Source organism: Passer domesticus, chromosome 1, assembly GCF_036417665.1.
Source record: "Passer domesticus isolate bPasDom1 chromosome 1, bPasDom1.hap1, whole genome shotgun sequence".
NCBI classification, from domain to species: Eukaryota; Metazoa; Chordata; class Aves; order Passeriformes; family Passeridae; genus Passer; species Passer domesticus.
In genome coordinates, this window is record NC_087474.1 from 91,744,720 (window position 1) to 91,763,062 (window position 18,343).

The window sequence follows — 18,343 nt, forward strand, 5'->3', positions numbered from 1 at the left end:
AAGAAGATTATACTGATATGTCATCTAATGCAGCTTAAAAATAAATAAATACATAAATAAATAACCTTTTGGGCTCCAAGCCCTTGCTTAGATCCTGAACAAAAGTACCTCTACCTATTCTTGCGCATTTCTGTCCCAACGCTCCTGCAGCAGTCCTTTCATAACAGACCATGCTGTCATTTTTCTCTTTTTGTGTCAAAGAAATATAAAGGGGAATAACGCAACTATATTTAACTTCAGAACTGTCCACCAGCCATGCAAAACCAGAAGGAGGTATTTCAACTAGTAAACCACGTACCACTTCGCTGCTAGAGCAGGCTGGCGGGGGAGCGCTAACGCACAGCCCTGCGTGATGCTGCGGAGCGGGCAGCATCAGACGGGCACAGATCGCCCGTCCCGAATAAACGCTGCTCAGCCGCCCCTGCCCGTGCCCGGGGCGGGTCCGCAGGCGTGCGCGGCGGTGCCCGCCCGCTCCCGCAGCGCGGGGAGAGCGCCCATCTCCGCACCGGGCCGCTCGCGTCCCGAACGACGCCCCTAACACCGCCAAAAGTTTCAGCCGCGGGCGGGCGGGGCCGGCCCCCAGCGCGCCCGCCTTGCCCCGCTTTCCCTCCCGCCAGCCTCCGGCGGCGGCAGGGCGGGCAGGGCCGCTGCACTGCCGCCCCCCGGCGGCACCGAGTCCCCTCCCCGCGCCGCGCCCTGCGCCCGGCCCGCACCGCGGCGCGGAGCCAGGCAGGGAGCGCGGCGGGAGCGCCCGTCCTGCCCCGCCGCCCCCGGGGACGGCGGCGCCCGGCCGCCATGTGAGAGCGGCGGGGCCCGTGGCGGAGCCCGTCCCCGGGCGGCGGGGCCGCACCGGCTGCGGCCGCCGCGCCGCGGGCTCGGAGGTCTGCGGAGGAGGCGAGCGGGCAGCAACAAGCCGCCGCCGGCCGCCCGCCCGCGGCCCCGCCATGGGAGCCGGGCGCGGGGCGACGCTCGCCCGCCCGAGCCGCCGCCGGGGCTGAGCGCGGCGCCGGCGCAGGTACGGAGGCACGGAGGCGTCGCGCCGGGCCACCGGGGAGCCGGCCGGGCTGGGGAAGGGGCTGGCCCGGCTCCCTCACAGCTCCAGCGGGCCGGGGTCGGGCGGCGCTGCCCGGCCCTCCGGAAAGTTTGGGCGGGCGGCGCGGAGCCGCGGCTCCCCTGCCCCCGGGCCGGGCAGCGCTGCCGGGCGGGCGGAGCGCGGTGCCCCGCGGTGCCGTCGCCGAGGGCCGGGGAGGCGGGCGGGTAGAAAGAGAGGCTTTTAAATGGCTTTGGGGAGCGGTACCGCGGAGCTGGGGTCGTGCCGGGAGGCTGCAGCGGCATTGCTTGTCGTGGCCGGAGTAGTGTACGTATTTTGGTTTGGGGGTTTTGGTGTTCTTTTTCCCCGATTTGGCGTGCCGTGTTTCAGGGAGAGGAGCCGGGAGTGCTGCCGAACTCCTGGAGGATGTGGGTTAAATGAGCCTCGGCTGCGGAAACTCGGAGCGGCTCTGTCTTGTCTTTCGAACACGGGCGAGGAAGAGGTGGTGTTGTGTGCTGGTTTGGGTAGTTCGGAAGGGAGGTAGTTTGCCTTTGCTCGCTTTAGTGTGTTTTAGTTGTCTATTACAGAAACGTGCTCGCTGGTAGGTATTTAAACAGAACCCAAACCAGCGTACTTCAGACTGAATAAGAGGTTAATGAAAATCATCGTGTGTGCAGACAGTGAATAGCACTCAGATGGGTAATTTCTATTCCGGACCCTGCTGGATTTTGGGGAGCTCCATTTAATTCATCGGGCGTCCGTCCTCTTCACATGTTGTCATTTGAAAGTTAAAAATAACGCCCCCCCCCAAGCGCTCTGAGTTTTGCCTGCACCTGCCTTTGCAAACGCTGGCTCCCCGGAGTTCTGCGTGGGGCTCTCTCGGAGCCGAAGACGCCCGGTCCGTGTCCAGAGCCCTGCTATTTATAAGACTTGGCAGAGCGGGGGAGGAGGAGGAGGGATGCAGCAGCAGGCTGTTTGCCTTTTGCATAAACTACCGAGGCAGGTTGCATATTGTTTGAGATGTTGCATCGGTGGAGACGAGGCGGGGTGAGGGTGGGGGGAAGAAGTGCAGAAGCTGAAGTATTCCTAATCCTTCTTTTCCTAGGGACTGTGGCTTTATGAAGTGCTTCCCTCCGATGTGAATGCAGTGTCCCCTGTGGGATGCAGTAGGTGATGCCCAGCTCTACTGCAATGGCAATTGGAGCTTTCTCTAGTTCTCTTCTCGTAACCTGCTGCCTCATGGTTGCCCTCTGTAGCTCCACCGTTCCCGTACAAAAACTGGCCAAGGCTCAAGACAAACAGGAGATAAAGGCGAGCCAGGAAAAGAGAGATCACACGTCTACAAGGGACAGCCAGACAGGTCCAGGGAAAATGAATGAGATCGGCAGGAGCGGGAGGGAGGAGGGTAGCAGGGACTGGAAGAGCAAAGGAAGCAGGAACTACTCGAACAAGGAGTCTTGGACTAAGCAAAAGCAGGCTTGGAACAGCCAGGGGACAAGCAGTAAATCTGGGAGCATTCAAGTGCAAGAACAGAGGGATGCTGCTCCTGAGGAACCTCAGGTGGCTGAAGATTCCTCTCTCCCAGCATCTGTTGCGAGCGTCACTCCCGAGCCTCCGGAGGAGTACGCCTACCCGGACTACCGTGGGAAAGGCTGCGTGGACGAGAGCGGCTTCGTCTATGCCATCGGGGAGAAGTTTGCGCCGGGCCCCTCCGCCTGCCCCTGCCTGTGCACTGAGGAGGGCCCGCTATGTATCCAGCCCGAGTGCCCCAGGCTCCACCCTCGCTGCATCCATGTGGACACCACGCAGTGCTGCCCGCAGTGCAAGGAGAGGAAGAACTACTGCGAGTTCCGAGGGAAAACCTACCAGACCCTGGAGGAGTTCATGGTAAGGAATGAAGCCAAAAGTCTTTTTGGGTTTTTTTTTCTCTTGTTTAAAGTGGTATTGACGGTCTTTAACTGTTTTCTCGGGGGGTGTTCTGTCTCCCCCTCCTCTTCACATTTTTGTGTTAATATTACTTCTGCAGTCCTGTAAAATATTCCCCTTAAACATGACCTTTCTTGCTCTATGGTAGTCAAACATTTTTAAGTGAGGGTGCTGATCTTTATTAATTCCTTTGGTATTTACAGTAAAAAATGCTGCTTGGAAGGATGCTACTCAGTGGTGTTATGGATTTTGTGAGAATTTTCAGCAATACATTTGTTTCCTTATTTAACTATTAACTGTTAAACTTCTGCCTTGCAGGGATCAAGCAGAGTTTTGTGGGCTGACTTCTATTCCTAGCAATCAGTTTGTGATGATCCCTTCTTTTTTAAATGTCTTTTTTTTTATTATTAACTATTATTTTTTTATTAACTATTTAAGTAGTACTGCCAAGATTGCATAATGTTTGCTTTCTGTGGATGACTCTAGGCCTTCTTTTTGATAGTAGCATAGTTTTCAGTCTTGGTTGCAGTAATACCTAAAGAAAGAACTTGAAAAGCTTCATGTTCAGGGAAATCCTTTCAGACTAGGGTCTTTTTAGCATTACTGTGCAAGGTTGTTATCATTGAAAATGCAGGATGTTACAATGCACTCAAAAGTTTTGGAGTCGGGGCCAGTTTTCTGGTTGTTTACCTTGTCTTTTTCCATTTAGTATTTTGTTGTGATTGAGACCTATGAACAGGCTCTAAGAATGGCTTGTGAAATTTCTTGTGAGTGACTGTTAGATACAGTGCTGTTCCAAAACCCATTTCTGAATACACTGAAGAATTTCATGCTGAATATATTGAGGGGAGTATGAAATATAATTGAAGGTTCTGGAAGCTGAGCCCCTCCAGGGTAGAGAAAAAGAAAGTGTGTTTTTGAAGGCTGAAAGTAAGTTGTCACCTTTGCTCTCTGGTATTTGCATGTTCCTGAAAACTTAGCTTTGGTTCATAATGTCTTTCCATATTCGTCAATTTAAGAGAAAATAAATAACACAGCAGAACTACTTTCCCCATAATAAGAAAGAGTGTTGTCATTTGCTCTTCTCAGGCAGTAAGGTGCAGAGCACTGGTGAATTGCAAGGTGTGGCAGAAAACATTGTATCATTCTACCTATTTCCATGTAATCCTCAAAGGGTTACATTCAACTTCAGGGTGGAAGTTTTCTACTTAAGAGGGAGCAGCTACCTTAACAGCAGCTAGTTGGTGTGACCTTTTCAGCGATGGCTTGTGAGATCCTTTCTTTCCCAGCAAACTTAATTCTTGAGGGGTGGCCAAAAGATGAAGCTTCTCCATAGGTCAATGTTTTAAAGGCTTCTCTCTGCTTTTCATTCACTCTCTTCTACAGAGTTTCATTTCTTAGCCTTTTCCTGTAGTGAAATTGTATTAATGGCTGTAAAGCAAGCCTAAAATACTGTGTTAAACCTGTAGCAAGCGTAGAACCTTAATGTTCCCTGGTACATTTGAATATGACTGACAGTCTTGGTAAAAATAGTGTGGAACAGTGACATTTATAGAAATGTCCTGAAAAGATTTTGGTTTTCAGCTTTCTTTTTGACTCAGTTCAGCTTTTAGCCCTTGGAACTTCATATCTTTAGAACTTCAGATCTTCCTCTAATGCAACATTACTGCTTTGTTTTTCCCAGCTTTGGAAACACAAGTGAGAAGGGATGTCTGCTCAGTACAAGCAAGGAAAGTTATTGATGCAATTAGATGGTGGAACTGCAGCCTGATTATTTTCCTATGTGAGAACCTTGTTTTTTGGTTGAGATTCAGCATTGGTTCCAATATTGTGAGCACAAGCTCTAAATGCAGCTGTTTGCCCAGGCCACTGCAATCAGAGGAGTTGTCTGGCAACACAAGGTGCAGATGTAGTCAGGTTGCTACTGCTCAGTGGAAGCAGTTGTAAAAGGCAAGCAACTGCACAGTTTCAAAGGTATTTTTGTTAGTTTAAACTTGGTGGTCTTAGGTTACTAACATGCTATGTCTTGATTAAGGTCAGGGAAGGAGTTATAAATGGATAGTGGTGTGATTTGTCTCTGCATCTGCTCCTACTGTTTGTGGCAAAGAGTACCAGACATCACTGAAGGAAGAAAAAGATGACCTCCTAACATTTAAGTGACATTTTTTGTACAAACATTTATGTATAGATGTGCAATTATGCATGCAAGTTTCTGAGTCTACTTATATAAAATTCCTATATGCCTTGGCATGGCAAACAATTGCCCTGACTGGAGCCAGAAGCTGAGTGTGCCAGGGAATTTGAGGTTTGATGTTTCTTCTTTGATTTGCAGTCCATCCTTCAGGTTTTGCTTGCGTGTGCACGTATGCGTGCGTTTTAGTATTTTCAAAGAGGACATGGGTATCAGCACAAAAAACCAGCTTGGGTATAGGGGAAGGATGAAGTCTCATAAAGCTGTTTCCATCAACACCACTCTGGTCACTTGTGGGTATTGTGGGGCAGAATAGCAGTGTGATCACAACATCCATATTAGTGGAACTGGTAGCAAAATCTTTATTTGGTGAAATGCAATGGGTGTTAAAGTTCTGCACTGAAGCTGAAGATTTCTAAAGCATGTGGTCCAAATATTCCAAGTAAAATTTGAAAATGAAGGCTGATGTATAAAGTCTTACAAGAATGAGGAATTATCTTCAGAAGTGCAATGTTTTGGAAAAGACCTATGATTTTGAAACCTGTTGATTTGTGTCTTTTAGAATTTCCTTGATACCACAAATGGTATTTGTTTTATGGGTAAGTTACTTGAAAATCTGGGAGTCAGCAAACCCAAATGAGTTTTGAAAGATGAGTGGTATTTTGAAGCCCGGGAGTAAAAGCATGGCTGGTAGGTTTATTACTGTCAGTGTAACCCCATTCATGTTCTCACGGGTTATGTCAGTGGCAGAAAATATTAGTAAAAATTCCAACACAAAAGAAAATAAATTTGGGATTATGACTGTTTGCTTGTTTTTTTTGTTTTTTTTTTAATTTAGTTTTAATAAGTTTTCAAAGCTTAAAGAGCCAAATGTAGATCTGTATATCTGTTATTAATCCAGCTTTTTTTTAGTTTTGTTTTGATGTCTTTTTAGTTTGTTATTAAAGTTGAACATTTGGTATGGGAAAGCTCAAATTACTTTGAACTACAAATGATTTGTCTCTTCCTAATTATGACAATTTACATTAAGCTGCTGAATAGACCTACTACCCTTACTAAGCTACAGCTTTCTTCACACCCTACTAATGGAAAACGTAGCAGTTTACATAGTATTTCATTTGCTCTTTTACAGTGTCTGCAACTCAGGCACTGCTCATAAACTTCCCTTTAAACAATTCTAAAGAGCTAGGGTTTTTTTTGCCATCTGTAGTCTATTTTCTGCAGGTTTTATAGCTGCCTGGTGAATACACAAGGCTTCTGTTGCCTGTTGTTGTCTTCCTGCAGTTCTTTCATAGGCAGAACTGCTGCTGCTACAGAGTTAACAGCTTCATCTGTAGACCACGGAGGTGTAGCATCATTAGTTGCCAGAGAGAGACTGATATTATTTCCAGTCCAGCCTGGTTATATCAGAAGTGCTGAGTGTGAGTGCTGCTGGGCTGGTCATTCCCTACAGGAGCAAGTGAGATGCTCCTTGCAGTGACTGCCACTGGGACCTGCACTGCAGGGAGTGCACTTGCATTGCATGAGTAAAGAGGGGAAGTGAAGGACCAAATGGGTCTTTTCATTCTGATTGATTTAGCTGCTGTTACATACAGGCACTGTCTTATTGTCTCTCTCTCTAGTGATGTCTCCAAGTATTAAGGTGCCATTAAGGCATGGAAAGTGGGGGTTTTCTACAGTTTCTGCTGTATCCTGATGATCAATAAAAAGCAATGTGCTATATTTTAGTCCAAGGATGAACAAATAATGGCTCTCACTGGCACCATTTTAGCATCCACTGTGGTTTACTTGCATGCCTGAAAGAGCTTTGTAGAAATAAGCTCATGGGGACCCTCCTTCTTGCTGCCATTACTCAGGTTGGTGGGGTGTACAGATGACAGTACTTGTCAAGGGTGTGCTGTAAGTATTCCTCTGAAATCCCATGATCTATCACACTAGAAGTGTCTTCATTACTGCAGTATCACATTAACAGTGCACTCTGTTCATGACAGATGTAGTCTACAGGTGTACGTGCTGTATAGGACAGAAATGTGTATCTTGAATCATCATTATTAGAGAAGAATTAGATCAGTTTTGTTTCTCAATCAATAGCAAATTACTTATTTTTCTGAGAATTTCAGCCTTTGTCAAATTTGGAAATCTAGTAAACCTATGTAATTAGAATATGCTTACATTTTACAGAGGAGAGATTTTAGGAATAACATCTGTGTGTTGCCTTGTTTCCTGATTGTCATCAGATACACGAGTTTTTACACCATCTCCAATGTTGCATGACACAGCTACTAAGCAGTGACCTGGACTAAGGAATGTCTGTTGTGGTAGTTACTGATCTCATTCAACTTTGATGGCTGGCAATTTTTTATCTTTTCCAAGTCATGGCAAAAAATGTTAAATTTGATTTAAAGCTGTAGGTTCACCTTGTTGATCCTGATCCTTGGAACTGAGTGCTGGTGTCTTTTTTCAAGTAGGATTATATATTGTATAATATTTTATATTAAAAATAATATTAAGAAAATCAGTCCTCCTTAAAGACCATGTTTTATAATTTGGTAAGTATTGTTTCTAGACATAACACTAGAAGGAGGGATTCTTGTTATTGACTTAATATTTAGGAGCTCAGGTTTGCTGACACTCATAAGTTCACATGTGTTTCAAGTGGTTACTTGAAATACTTGAGCCTTTCAACTCTGAGCATTGGATCAGAAACCTCCTCATCTGCTGACACTCCAGGTCTGGAAATGAATATGACAGTTTAAAAACAATTACAGGACGAAGTTGCCCCAAAGTCTGCAGTAAAGATTTTCTGCACTGGACTGTCAGCCTCTGAGTGGGATTTCCTAAACATATGTGTGGTGTTATCCTTGGCAGAGTGAAAAGCAAAGAGAAAATGCAAAGTGAGTAGCCAGCAAAGGAAACCTGAAATAAATAATAGTAATAAAGCAGAAAGCAACACAGCAGGAGACCCTGTTTAGGCTTTCTAAGCAGAGGGAAGGGCGTGAAAGAAATCTGAGTGCATAAGGGAATAACAGCCTTGGCAGGTGGGAAGGGAAGCAGCAAAGCATGAATGAGCATTTAGTTGGAGATGATGCTTTGCAAGCATCAGCATGTTTGAACTTTGGAAGTGAGAAGGATGTGAGAGGCAAGCAAGCAGAGAATGGATTTGAGGAAAAAGAAGTGATAGGCTGCCTGAAAAATAGGGAGAAGAAGCAGATGATCTGCAAGTTAGACATCTGGGTGATTCTTCAAAGCGAATAATTATTTTCTTTTTTAGATTTCATTTTTTTCTGCTCTTATTGGAGAAGTGAAATGGGGGATTGTCTGCATCAGCTGGAATCTGGAGTGAAAAATAGTCCATAGAAAGAACAACCTCCTCCTTAAATAAATCAGTAATCTGCACAGATTATAGATTTAGAGGATCACTAATAATAATGTTCAGCTGCATTTTCATCCTGTGTTCTGGGCATGGGAACCCATGTGGTTTTTTGGAATGCAGCAATGAGATTTACAGTATAGCATTTATTGCTCTTCACATCCTTGCTTTCCTCTATCTTGTGAGGATATCAGCCATGCAAGTGAGGTGTGCCTGGTCAGGAATGCTGAGGGGAACAGCTGGAATTGTACATGTGGCAAATGCAGACATGTCAAAGTCCATTTTTTACTAAAGAGAGTCTTGCTACTCTTTTGTTATGAATTCATTTCTTTGAAGTAGGTCTTTCAAGTAACTATCTCATGGTATTCCTATTCTGTAAGAGTTCTTCAAACGCAGTAACATTTCACTAGGTATAAAGGATTACCAGTATTTTCCTTCACCTTTTTCTTTGAATTTCAACTTCCTTTCAGAAAGTTACAAGTACTAGAAGAATTGTCCAGAAACAATTAACCTATGGGAAATACCTGAATTCAAAAAGATGGGGTTTTTTTCCTGACTTCTCTTTGAAAAATATAATTTTCAATAAATTGTAACTTCCTGCTACCAAAATACTTTCAAACCTGAAAAAATTACAGTAAGGATTTCCATTAAAAGAAGTTTCAAACTTCATTTAGCAAAGCTTTTCTTCTTAATATACACTTTTTTTTCCTAGAAATTATTTTTGAACATCTAATAGAACTAAACTAGATTATGAACTTAATTTTCAGAAAGTTCATTAGAAATTCAGTAAGGTAATTTTTGTTTAATTTGTATTAAGAGTCGTCACTGTTGTTGTTTTCAACATCCCTCTGACTTTCCCATTCAGTGTGTAGGTTCAGAGAACTTGTTTCGTTTTGGTTTTCTTTTCCTGCTGTGGTTCTGTAATCTTGCAGGAGCCCAGTCTTGGTCTCTGCATTATTTAGGCCACAAAACCCATTTGTTTTAGAGTGGGGAGGAAAAAGATGTGAAGGAAAGCACATTTCAGATGAGAAGGGGGGCACTGCACACTCCAGGAGTGCGTTAAGTGGCGGAGTTAAAGGGTGACTGGGTTTGTGTTTCAGGTTTCCCCGTGTGAGAGGTGTCGCTGTGAAGGCAATGGCGAGGTGCTGTGCACGGTGTCAGCCTGTCCCCAGACCGAGTGCGTGGACCCCGTGTATGAGCCTGACCAGTGCTGTCCCATCTGCAAAAATGGTGAGTGATGGCTGCAAAACTAGGAGGGGGCCTCTGTGGAGAGATCTGTGGTGCTCTGTTCTGCTTTTGAAAAGTTATTCAGATATTTTGTCTTCTTCCTCTAACGGAGATGGAGTTGTCTATGGATGGTGTAATCCTGTTGTGAGGAATCAGATATTCCTTGATTGGGGTGGCCTCAATTATGACCTATGTGGATTTTTGTTACCCAAGAGACAATTAGGATGTTAATATCTGCTGTTGGTGTATCTCTTGGATATATAATTTGCATGAACTCATTGTGGCTGTGTTTTATCTAGGCACACAAAATGGAACTCAGACTCTTCATATTATCCACCTTTCAACATGAACAGGAAAAGCTACTTTTGTTCTCCATTCATATTTGCTTCCCTTTCAGATATTCTTCTCCTTTTTTTGGTTTTTTTTTTTTTTTTTTTTTTTTCCTTAAGGCAAATCAAAAGTACCTTATTGAGCTCATCTAATTTTCATAACTAAATGAATTAAAGTCCCAAGTTTAATTGAATATTTTTTGTAACTAAATTAGACAGAAAGTCTCTCTACTCCCAGCAAGGGCTTGTATTAGATCAAAGTCTTCGTCTATTTAGACGAAAGAAATTACATGACATACTAGCTCATCACTTATAACGAAGAAATGATAATTTATTAATAGAAATGAAAGCTGCAAAATCTCAAATGAAATTATATTTAAAATTAAAAAGGACATTTAAAAATACTCAGATAATGTGCACACATCTCTTATTGCTCTTGAATAGGTAGATTTCATTACATTAGCTAAAACAAACTGCTTAAAATTGTGGGAAAGTTGGGGGAGGAGAGAGTGTACAGCATATGGTTTCCACAAATTCAACAGTAGATGATAAGGGATTGTTAATTGCATTGGAGGAGTTTCATTTGTATGGATATAAAAGTAATTGCTTCATATCCCTTAATTGGTTGTTACAGGCCTGAAGGAATTTATTCTCGGCTGTACAGCTTAAGGGCACTCTTGTTTCTGGAGATGAGGACAGGCATTTTTCAAGGCATTTAGGGACAGTTCCTGAGAAAGTCTGAATTTGGAAGCTGGTGATGTCATAGTCCGAAGGATCCTTTAGCACTTCTTTGATGGCAAGAATGTCACCGACATTGTGCATGACACGCTCTGCTGCAGCTCCCCAGGTCAAAGTACCTTTAGCTGGCAAAAGGTCTGTTTTCAGTATCAGGGATGGAGTTACAAGCAGAATACGTTAAGACTCTGTAGTCTTTCTCACTGAACTTATCCAGTGATCTAAACAGTGTTTGGAGCTGGGTTGACCTTCCGTCAGCACACATTCTCCCACAAGCAGCAGCACAATGCACAGTAGTGGCAATCTCCCACTGACGGCTCTCTTTTGGATTAAGGTGGTGTAGCAGTGCAGGGCTTGGCTCAACTGTTCACATAGATTCCCTGACACTTTTCCCAGAAATGAGGAAAATTTACCAAAAACTGTACATGAAACATACCTTTTGTGTGAGGAAGCTGCCTTTTCAGAGCTGTTAAAGCTGTATTACCTGAGTTCTACCAGCAAGAAGAGGATGATCTTGTCCTCAGCCTCTGAATCCCCAACTTGTGTATTTCTTGTGTAATACTTGTGTATTTCTCCCACATAACTGTGAGCTGGCATCTCTGACCCAGTTTCAGACCAAGGTGACCACAGCTGCCTGTTTCTAGTGAGCTGTACTGTCACTTCTCTGCATGTCAGAGAACCAGCAGTGGCTTTCCTTGTTAGCTTTTAGATGAAGAAAACCATTAGCAATAACAACCAGACCAAGATAGCTCAGAAGCAGCTCAACTTTTCTGGTTCAGCAGTTTCAGTATAATATCACAAATAAACTTCTCATGAAACCTCTCCATCTGGGGAGTGCATTTAAAAAAAAAAAAAAACAGTTTGCTTTTAGAGCTTTAAGTGTGGTTGCATGTGCAGTTCTCTAGGAACTTCAGTGAATTGCTGAATGTTTTTAATTAGATTGGAGCAAAAACCTACTGAGCAGGAAAACCTAACCTGCCTCATCCTCTTATTTTCAAGCCTGCTGGAACAAATGTGCTTTGAATGTGAGTTGGAGTAACAATCATTGTGTTGTGCTTCAGGGTTGATTGTTACAGCGATGACATCAATGACATCATGTAAGTGACACAAAAGAGCTTTGGGTGATGTACAGGGAGCTCAGCCATTTAACCTGAATGGTGGGAAAGGTGGAGCCATAGAAAGCATCCAAGTGAGGTAACTGCCACTTAACCTCCATGCTTAAGAAGTATGGAGGAGATCTAGTGAAAGCTTGTGATTATTAGAAATTAATGAATTTGGTATCTTGACAGGTGTGAGACCCTCTGCCTTATCTCTGGTAGGAAGGCAGGTATGCAGTTGACTTCTCTCTTTTCACAAATTTGCTGGCAGCCCTTACGAGGAGGGGTTAAACATGTTGGGCTTACACAACTGAGCACATGGGGAGGTACAGACTTGCTTTGGATGTAAGCAGTGGTGAATGGAAGACACATGTAATTAAAGAGTAGTTGTATGTGTAGTATTTAATAATATTCTATATCACATCCTGACTTCCAAAAAAAAGCCTGGATACTTCCATAGCTGAAGGTATAATTTTCTCCTTTGTGGGTGCTGGAGTGCTTTAAAGCACATATGCTCTGAAAAGTAGTATCTAGAAAAGACAAGTGATAACACCTCACTGAGATATTTGGATTAGGGGAATTTTCCTGCTTTTTGTATCACAAGTCACTGCAACGGAGGGAGCTGTTCTGTGTTTATCTTATAGAAAGGCCCTGAAAGGAAACAGGGTGAGGACAGAAGGGGATGGAGGAGAGGCTTCCTTCTCATGTGGATTACATGCTAAGCTTCATGCTTTTGGTAACCATCAGCACCAGCCACAAGAAAAAATCCAGAAAGTTAAATCTGACTTCAGAAAGTTGCATTAGGTAACAGAAGCCCAGTTCAGACCTCCATCCTGCTATACAATATTAGCATTGTGGTTACTTTTGTGGAAGACATCCCTGTTCACAGCAATATCAATAACCTTAGATTCAGGTACAGACATTTCTACAGTTTATGCAGAGTTAAGGGTAAAGGTAATGGACATACAGTCACTCTTTCGTTGGGAAAAATCTGGGCACTTGTCACGGAGGCATTTGGGGCTGTGAAAGGGGGCAGGGGTAATACTGGTAGTGAGTTACCTTTCTTTAGACTAGATTACCTTGGTTGTGTGTTCCACTTCTATTCCCAGCATTAGAGCCCTAGTAGGCATACACAGCTGAGTTCTGCTTCGCCTAAGCCTGCAGCCATGGAGCAGCAGATGGAGTCAAGGGTGGCCTTGCTCCTGACGGTGTGCTTGCAGGAAGATGAGATTAAACCCGTAACCCACGTGGAGCCTGAGGGGGAGTCGTGGTTGCTAGACCAAAAAGCATTTTGATCTAAGGTCCCCAAGAGATTTTTATTTCATTATATGGCTGAAAGATTGCCCCAGATAAAATGAAGTGGATCCTGTTGCCCTCCTAGCATTCATCTATCTGTGTGTCAGTGTTGTTTCTCTCTCTACAGCAGGGAGAGCTGAGCTTCTCCTTTTGGCAAAGACTCATAGCTGTACAGTCAAAAATAAAAACACTGATGCCTGGAAGATCAAGTGTGTTCTCAGGGCTGTAACATTTGCAGGAGATATCTATTCTTACCGGCTATGCAATAGGGAGACTTCACTGATTGCAGTCCTTTCAGGTGTCTTAGGTCATTTCAGGACCTTATTTGATATTTGTGTTCATAGTTACAGTGGAAATACATGCATCACTTGGTTGAAATGATTGCTGCTAGTGAGGTGCAGGTAATGTGCTGTGGCCAGGGAGGGTGTGTGGTGATGGTTTTGTATCCCTGTGCTGAGGTTGACTCACTGAAACTTCTTTTAGTACCTTTCCATACAATTGCAGTGTTTAGGCCCAAGATGACTTAAAAGTGCTTCTGAATGGCGAGTGGGGACCTCCATCTGAGAGAAGGAGCTCTCAAGAGAGCAAAACCCTGGTAACAGCTAGCAGAGCTACTGTCTCCTTTTGCTGTGGTTGGTAAAACAGGTCTTTGTCTCACCTCACAACTCAGGTCTGTTAAACAATGGTGCTGGTTGATGCAGTACCGTTGCCCCTGTCATCCCTCTAAGATCCAGGTGGGGAGAGGCTACGTTGGGCTGAGAGACCTGTCTGCCATAAGAAAGATGAGGATGTTTATTCTGGGCCCATGAAGGGAAGTTGCACCTTGACAGCTCTCACATGAGCTGGCTGTTTGCTCTGCCCTGCAGCCCCAGCTTTGCTCAAGTACCATGGTGAATCTGACCTGTAAAATTTAATGTCCTTCTGCAGTGTGTTTAAATAAAATATGATATGACCTTGACCATAAATACCTTAATCTCAGCAATGAAGTATCATCATGCTGGTGTCCAAGTAGAGGTCAAGGCAGGACTATTGCCAACATCAGGAATGTAACTGCTGTAAAATTTAAGTAATCTGTGCTTTTAAATGTCCTCCCTTCCTTTGTCTATTGTCACTTTAAATACTTTTTTCAGTCATGCTTTGGCAGCTAATTTATATATAGCAAATGAGATCCAGAAGTTTTAAAGCCTGAGGGTAGATTCTTTGGTCTACATTATAAGGGAGAGATCAAATCATGTGGTGATGGTGTTCTCTTCTAGATGTAAAATATAGGTACCATAAAATGATTGTAAATTCTAGTTGATAAGATTGAAACAGTATTTAATTTTTTTTATGGAATGTATGTTGAAAAGTAATAACCTAATGAACAAGAAATCATTTCAAACAAATCCCAGTTCCACCCACACAGTATGCACCAATGTGATTTGTTCCATTCTAATGTGTTTACTTGAGGCATTTGAATGCTTGTGCATGCAGGGCAACATTTGGTCCATGTTTCTGTGTGCATGAGTTGTTTAGAAAAACTTCTGCATGGATTCGCCACTTTAATAGAGTGTATTTCACAAAAGGATTTATAATATGGGACTCCTAACCACGAAATATTAATGTTCTAGGGGGAATGAATGTTTCAGGAAAAAAAAAACCAACAGTATTTAAGTTGCATGAACAGCTGTATCTGATTAAAACTGCCTAGAAATCATGCAGGTAGGTTGAAAAACTGTAGCAGATATTTTGGCAGACGTACTGAAAACAACAGTCTTGCTTCTTTTAGTCTGCATTGGTTGTTTAAAGTGGCTTCCAAATCTGGTAGGTGAAGTTGGTAAACTAGTTGCAGTAGTTTTTATTCTTGGTTTCTGCTGTTGATGAAGTTGAGAGGAAGTTTGGTCTGTATTGTCTTAATTCAAGGCATTCCTTTAAACTCATTTCATCTCTCTGCTCACCTTCTCCCTGTACTGCAGGAAGGTTGGTGGCTGCATAGGCCATGTGTGCTTCCTGTGCAGAAATCACAGAATTTTATTCTTGTGCCATATTTCAGATCCAAAGCTGTTTAAATGCGCATGGATCAGCACTGCAAAGTGGGCTGAGCAAAGCCTTATGCCAAAAGCACCCAGGCCTTGTTGTTTCCAGCTCACATCCATGTGCATATGTGGATATATGATCCACTGATGACATCGCTCGTATTTGGCTGGCTAAGTAGTGCTAGAGGTGTTATTTCCTCCGAGGGTGTTTACAGCTTATGTTGACTTTCAGGGTATACGTGCTTTCCTAGGTATAGAAACCCATCATCCCATGAAAAGGATCTGTCTGAAGATATGGCAAAAGTATCCAGTTATACTGAGCCTCGATCAGTTACAAGGATAACTCAGTTTATATACTGTGTATGTATTTATTGCAAGTAAATATTGTGTGCATTTTTTTTTCCTTCCAGAGGCCAGAATGCTCTCAGTTGGGAGTTCTGCTGTCCAGAAGCAGCTGTAACTCCCCTGAGTATATAGTGTCCCATCATTTTGCTCAGACACATGAGGACAATCAGAAATTATACTAACCTTGGTATTTAATGTGGTACTTTATACTTAAGTAGAAGGATGTAAAAGAGCCTATTAAACTATAAAAGCAGTGTATCCTATAAAGTTTTCAGAACTCACTTTGCAATATTTTTTCTTTACAGGCTGTTACAGTGAGCCTGAAAAGCATTCCGTTTTTTTCCTCTTACTTGATACTGCAGGTTTAAGTCATATATCAAAGTTAAATTCTGCTGTATGAGTCCACTTTTGTGGCAGCTGCTTGCAGGGATTATCATTTTACTGTAAGTTGAAGCCAAAGCCAATGATGATGTGCCCCAAACTGTTGTTTAGTGGTGGTGGTCCCAGGTGAGTGTGGGAAACAAGCCGCCAGTTCCCCATGGTGCTCAGAACTTCCATGTGTCGCAGCTACCTGGCTTCTTAAAGTGTGTCTTGTGTCAGCCTCAGGAGCAGGAAAAAGAACATGCTTACTGTGCTGATAGAAAAAGAACAGAAACTGAAATCCTGGGATGGGAGGAGAAAATTTTTCTAGCAACTTTCATGTATCTGATGTAGGTTACAGTGCTTGTCATGGCAGTTTCACATATCTGCCATCCTGTGTAGTTCTGGATGCTGGTTGGGGTTCAGACAGGAAGGTGCCTTTGTGCCAGTACCCATCAGAGTATTGGAGTAAACAGTGTGCTCTTGCTTGATTTGTCTTTCCTGACACTTTCTGTGCTACATAGAGCCACATTTGGGCATTTGCTTGGTTTCTAGCAGAACAGCTAGCCCATGCTCCCCAAAATGAAGTCATCAATTGCTTTGGGGCTTTGTTTGCTTGTTTGTTTTGTATTTTTAAGTTCTTCATATAAGAATTTTCTGAATTTGTATTGCTGTTTCATTTTCACACACGTAGAGATAGGTAAGATGTAAAAACAGAAAAATAGAGCCCAGAGCTGACATTAGGGGCTCCCCCTGTTCCATACACTTCTCCCAGTGTTAGTTCTTTGCTGTTCAAAGGAAACAAACATTAAGGGAGTTGCCTTGTCTCCTACATCCAGTATTTATATGCTTTTCATTAGAGAAAATATTCTCACTGCTAAGTTTGCTCCCTCATTCTGCTATTGGACATCTATTATTATTTTGTATGTGTCACTAGTTGAAATTGTGGCAAACATTTGGGGGGCATGTAGGCTTCCAAGGTCTGAAACAGTTGTGTGCATCTTGCTGTATGCTACATCCTTGGAGTAATATTCCCTATGAATAGCACACTAAACTATTTGATTTAATTAGGTTCTGAAATCCTGTCTTAGTCCAGATTGAGTTACCATAGGTTAATTCATTATCCAGTGTCAGCTGAGCTACTGTACTGCCCGTGTGAGCTCTTAGTTGTGTTCTTTGCAGATAATCCTGTTTGTAAATAGAAGCTGTTTACTAGCTAGCTGTTTACTAGCTAACTGCTACAGTAATAGGTCTACATGGCTGTTTAGTATTTTGTGGTGTGATCAAAAGGAGCAATGAAGAAAGATACACACCTTGTGCATTTTGCTTTATATTCTTTTACATTTTTTCATTGCTATTTCATTATGTTCAATGAGGCATCCAAGAGTTTGCTTGGCTTTGAGGGGAAATGGAGGCTTATATTAAAGTGCTGTGGTATGTTGGTATATCTCTCTCATATAAGAACACTTGCCCTCTGATGATTAATGATATAATCAAAGTCTCCTATCATTCTAAGTGCAGTGTAATTTTCTCTGCTTATTTTTTCATAGGAAGTTGAGATTTAGGCATTAAGAAAGATATGAATTGATCCAAGTGACTTACTGGTTGATGGAAACAGGGAATTAGCTGATTTCATTAGATTTAATTTCCTTACCACTTTGCTTTTCTGTGGTTGAGCTTTGCAATTGTGATGGCCTTTCCATGCAGTGCAGGCTTGCTGATGCCAGGTTTGTCTTAACTCGGCATAACTCCTCTTTCTTTTGAGTTTGTTGAATGTCCTACCATGGCATGACAGAAGTCTCAGAAGTTTTCTTCTAGTCCTGATGGAACTGTATTTGTAAATTAAGTCAAAATCTGATCAACAACAGGAAAACCTGTTTCCTTTCCTGACATGAGCTTGACCAGGGGCTGACTGGGACACCTCTACCAGTGTTTGGAAAAGAGTTCTGAAGGAAAAGGAATGATGAGTTCTTAGGGAAAAGGCTAAAAGCTTATCTTATTTTTTATTAATATTTGTAAAATCGCAGTGCTTGTTTTTCTCATTGCTCTAAGTAGCATCTTACTGTTTCAAAGTACTGCACTGGGGATCCCCCCCGTGTTGTGTGCTGTGAGAGTCCTGAGTTAAGTTCCTGGAGATTACCTTTGCCCAGCAGGTCAAACACCTTTGTCAGCTAAGTACTGTTAAGTACTTTCCTAATTTAAAACTTTGAGCTTTAAGGTGGAAGGAGCTTTTACTTTGTGAACGGTTGGATTGCTTCCATAGGGATAATTATCCATACAGTTTTGTTTCCTTGAGCATGTACAGCTGCAGAGAAGCAGTGATTAAAAATAAAAAAAAAAAAAACCTAAAAAAAGAAAATAACACCCTTTAAGTAATTCCTTACCTTCACCAACACAGTTACCATAATGATTAGCATTTCAA

General features: G+C 43.0%; 1 protein-coding gene and 1 long non-coding RNA gene across 3 annotated transcripts in view; both read left to right on the forward strand.

The window, feature by feature from the left end:
- The first annotated feature begins 748 nt into the window (after positions 1 to 748).
- The window catches only part of VWC2 (von Willebrand factor C domain containing 2), a 55,004-nt gene continuing 37,409 nt past the window's right edge, over positions 749 to 18,343 (forward strand). The window contains exons 1-3 of one of the 2 annotated variants that reach the window (XM_064429257.1): positions 749 to 1,015; positions 2,136 to 2,917; positions 9,618 to 9,747. In XM_064429257.1, coding sequence (XP_064285327.1) covers positions 2,204 to 2,917; positions 9,618 to 9,747 — 844 coding nt within the window. In that variant the 5' untranslated portion in view covers positions 749 to 1,015; positions 2,136 to 2,203. Of the gene's footprint in view, positions 1,016 to 1,208; positions 1,358 to 2,135; positions 2,918 to 9,617; positions 9,748 to 18,343 lie in introns of those variants that run through there. The other variant, XM_064429264.1, reaches the window with a different exon arrangement.
- Positions 10,283 to 13,790, forward strand: LOC135288747 (uncharacterized). The gene is made up of 4 exons (XR_010351705.1): positions 10,283 to 10,946; positions 11,870 to 12,002; positions 12,098 to 12,135; positions 13,706 to 13,790. It is a non-coding gene; the product is annotated as an uncharacterized LOC135288747 (long non-coding RNA).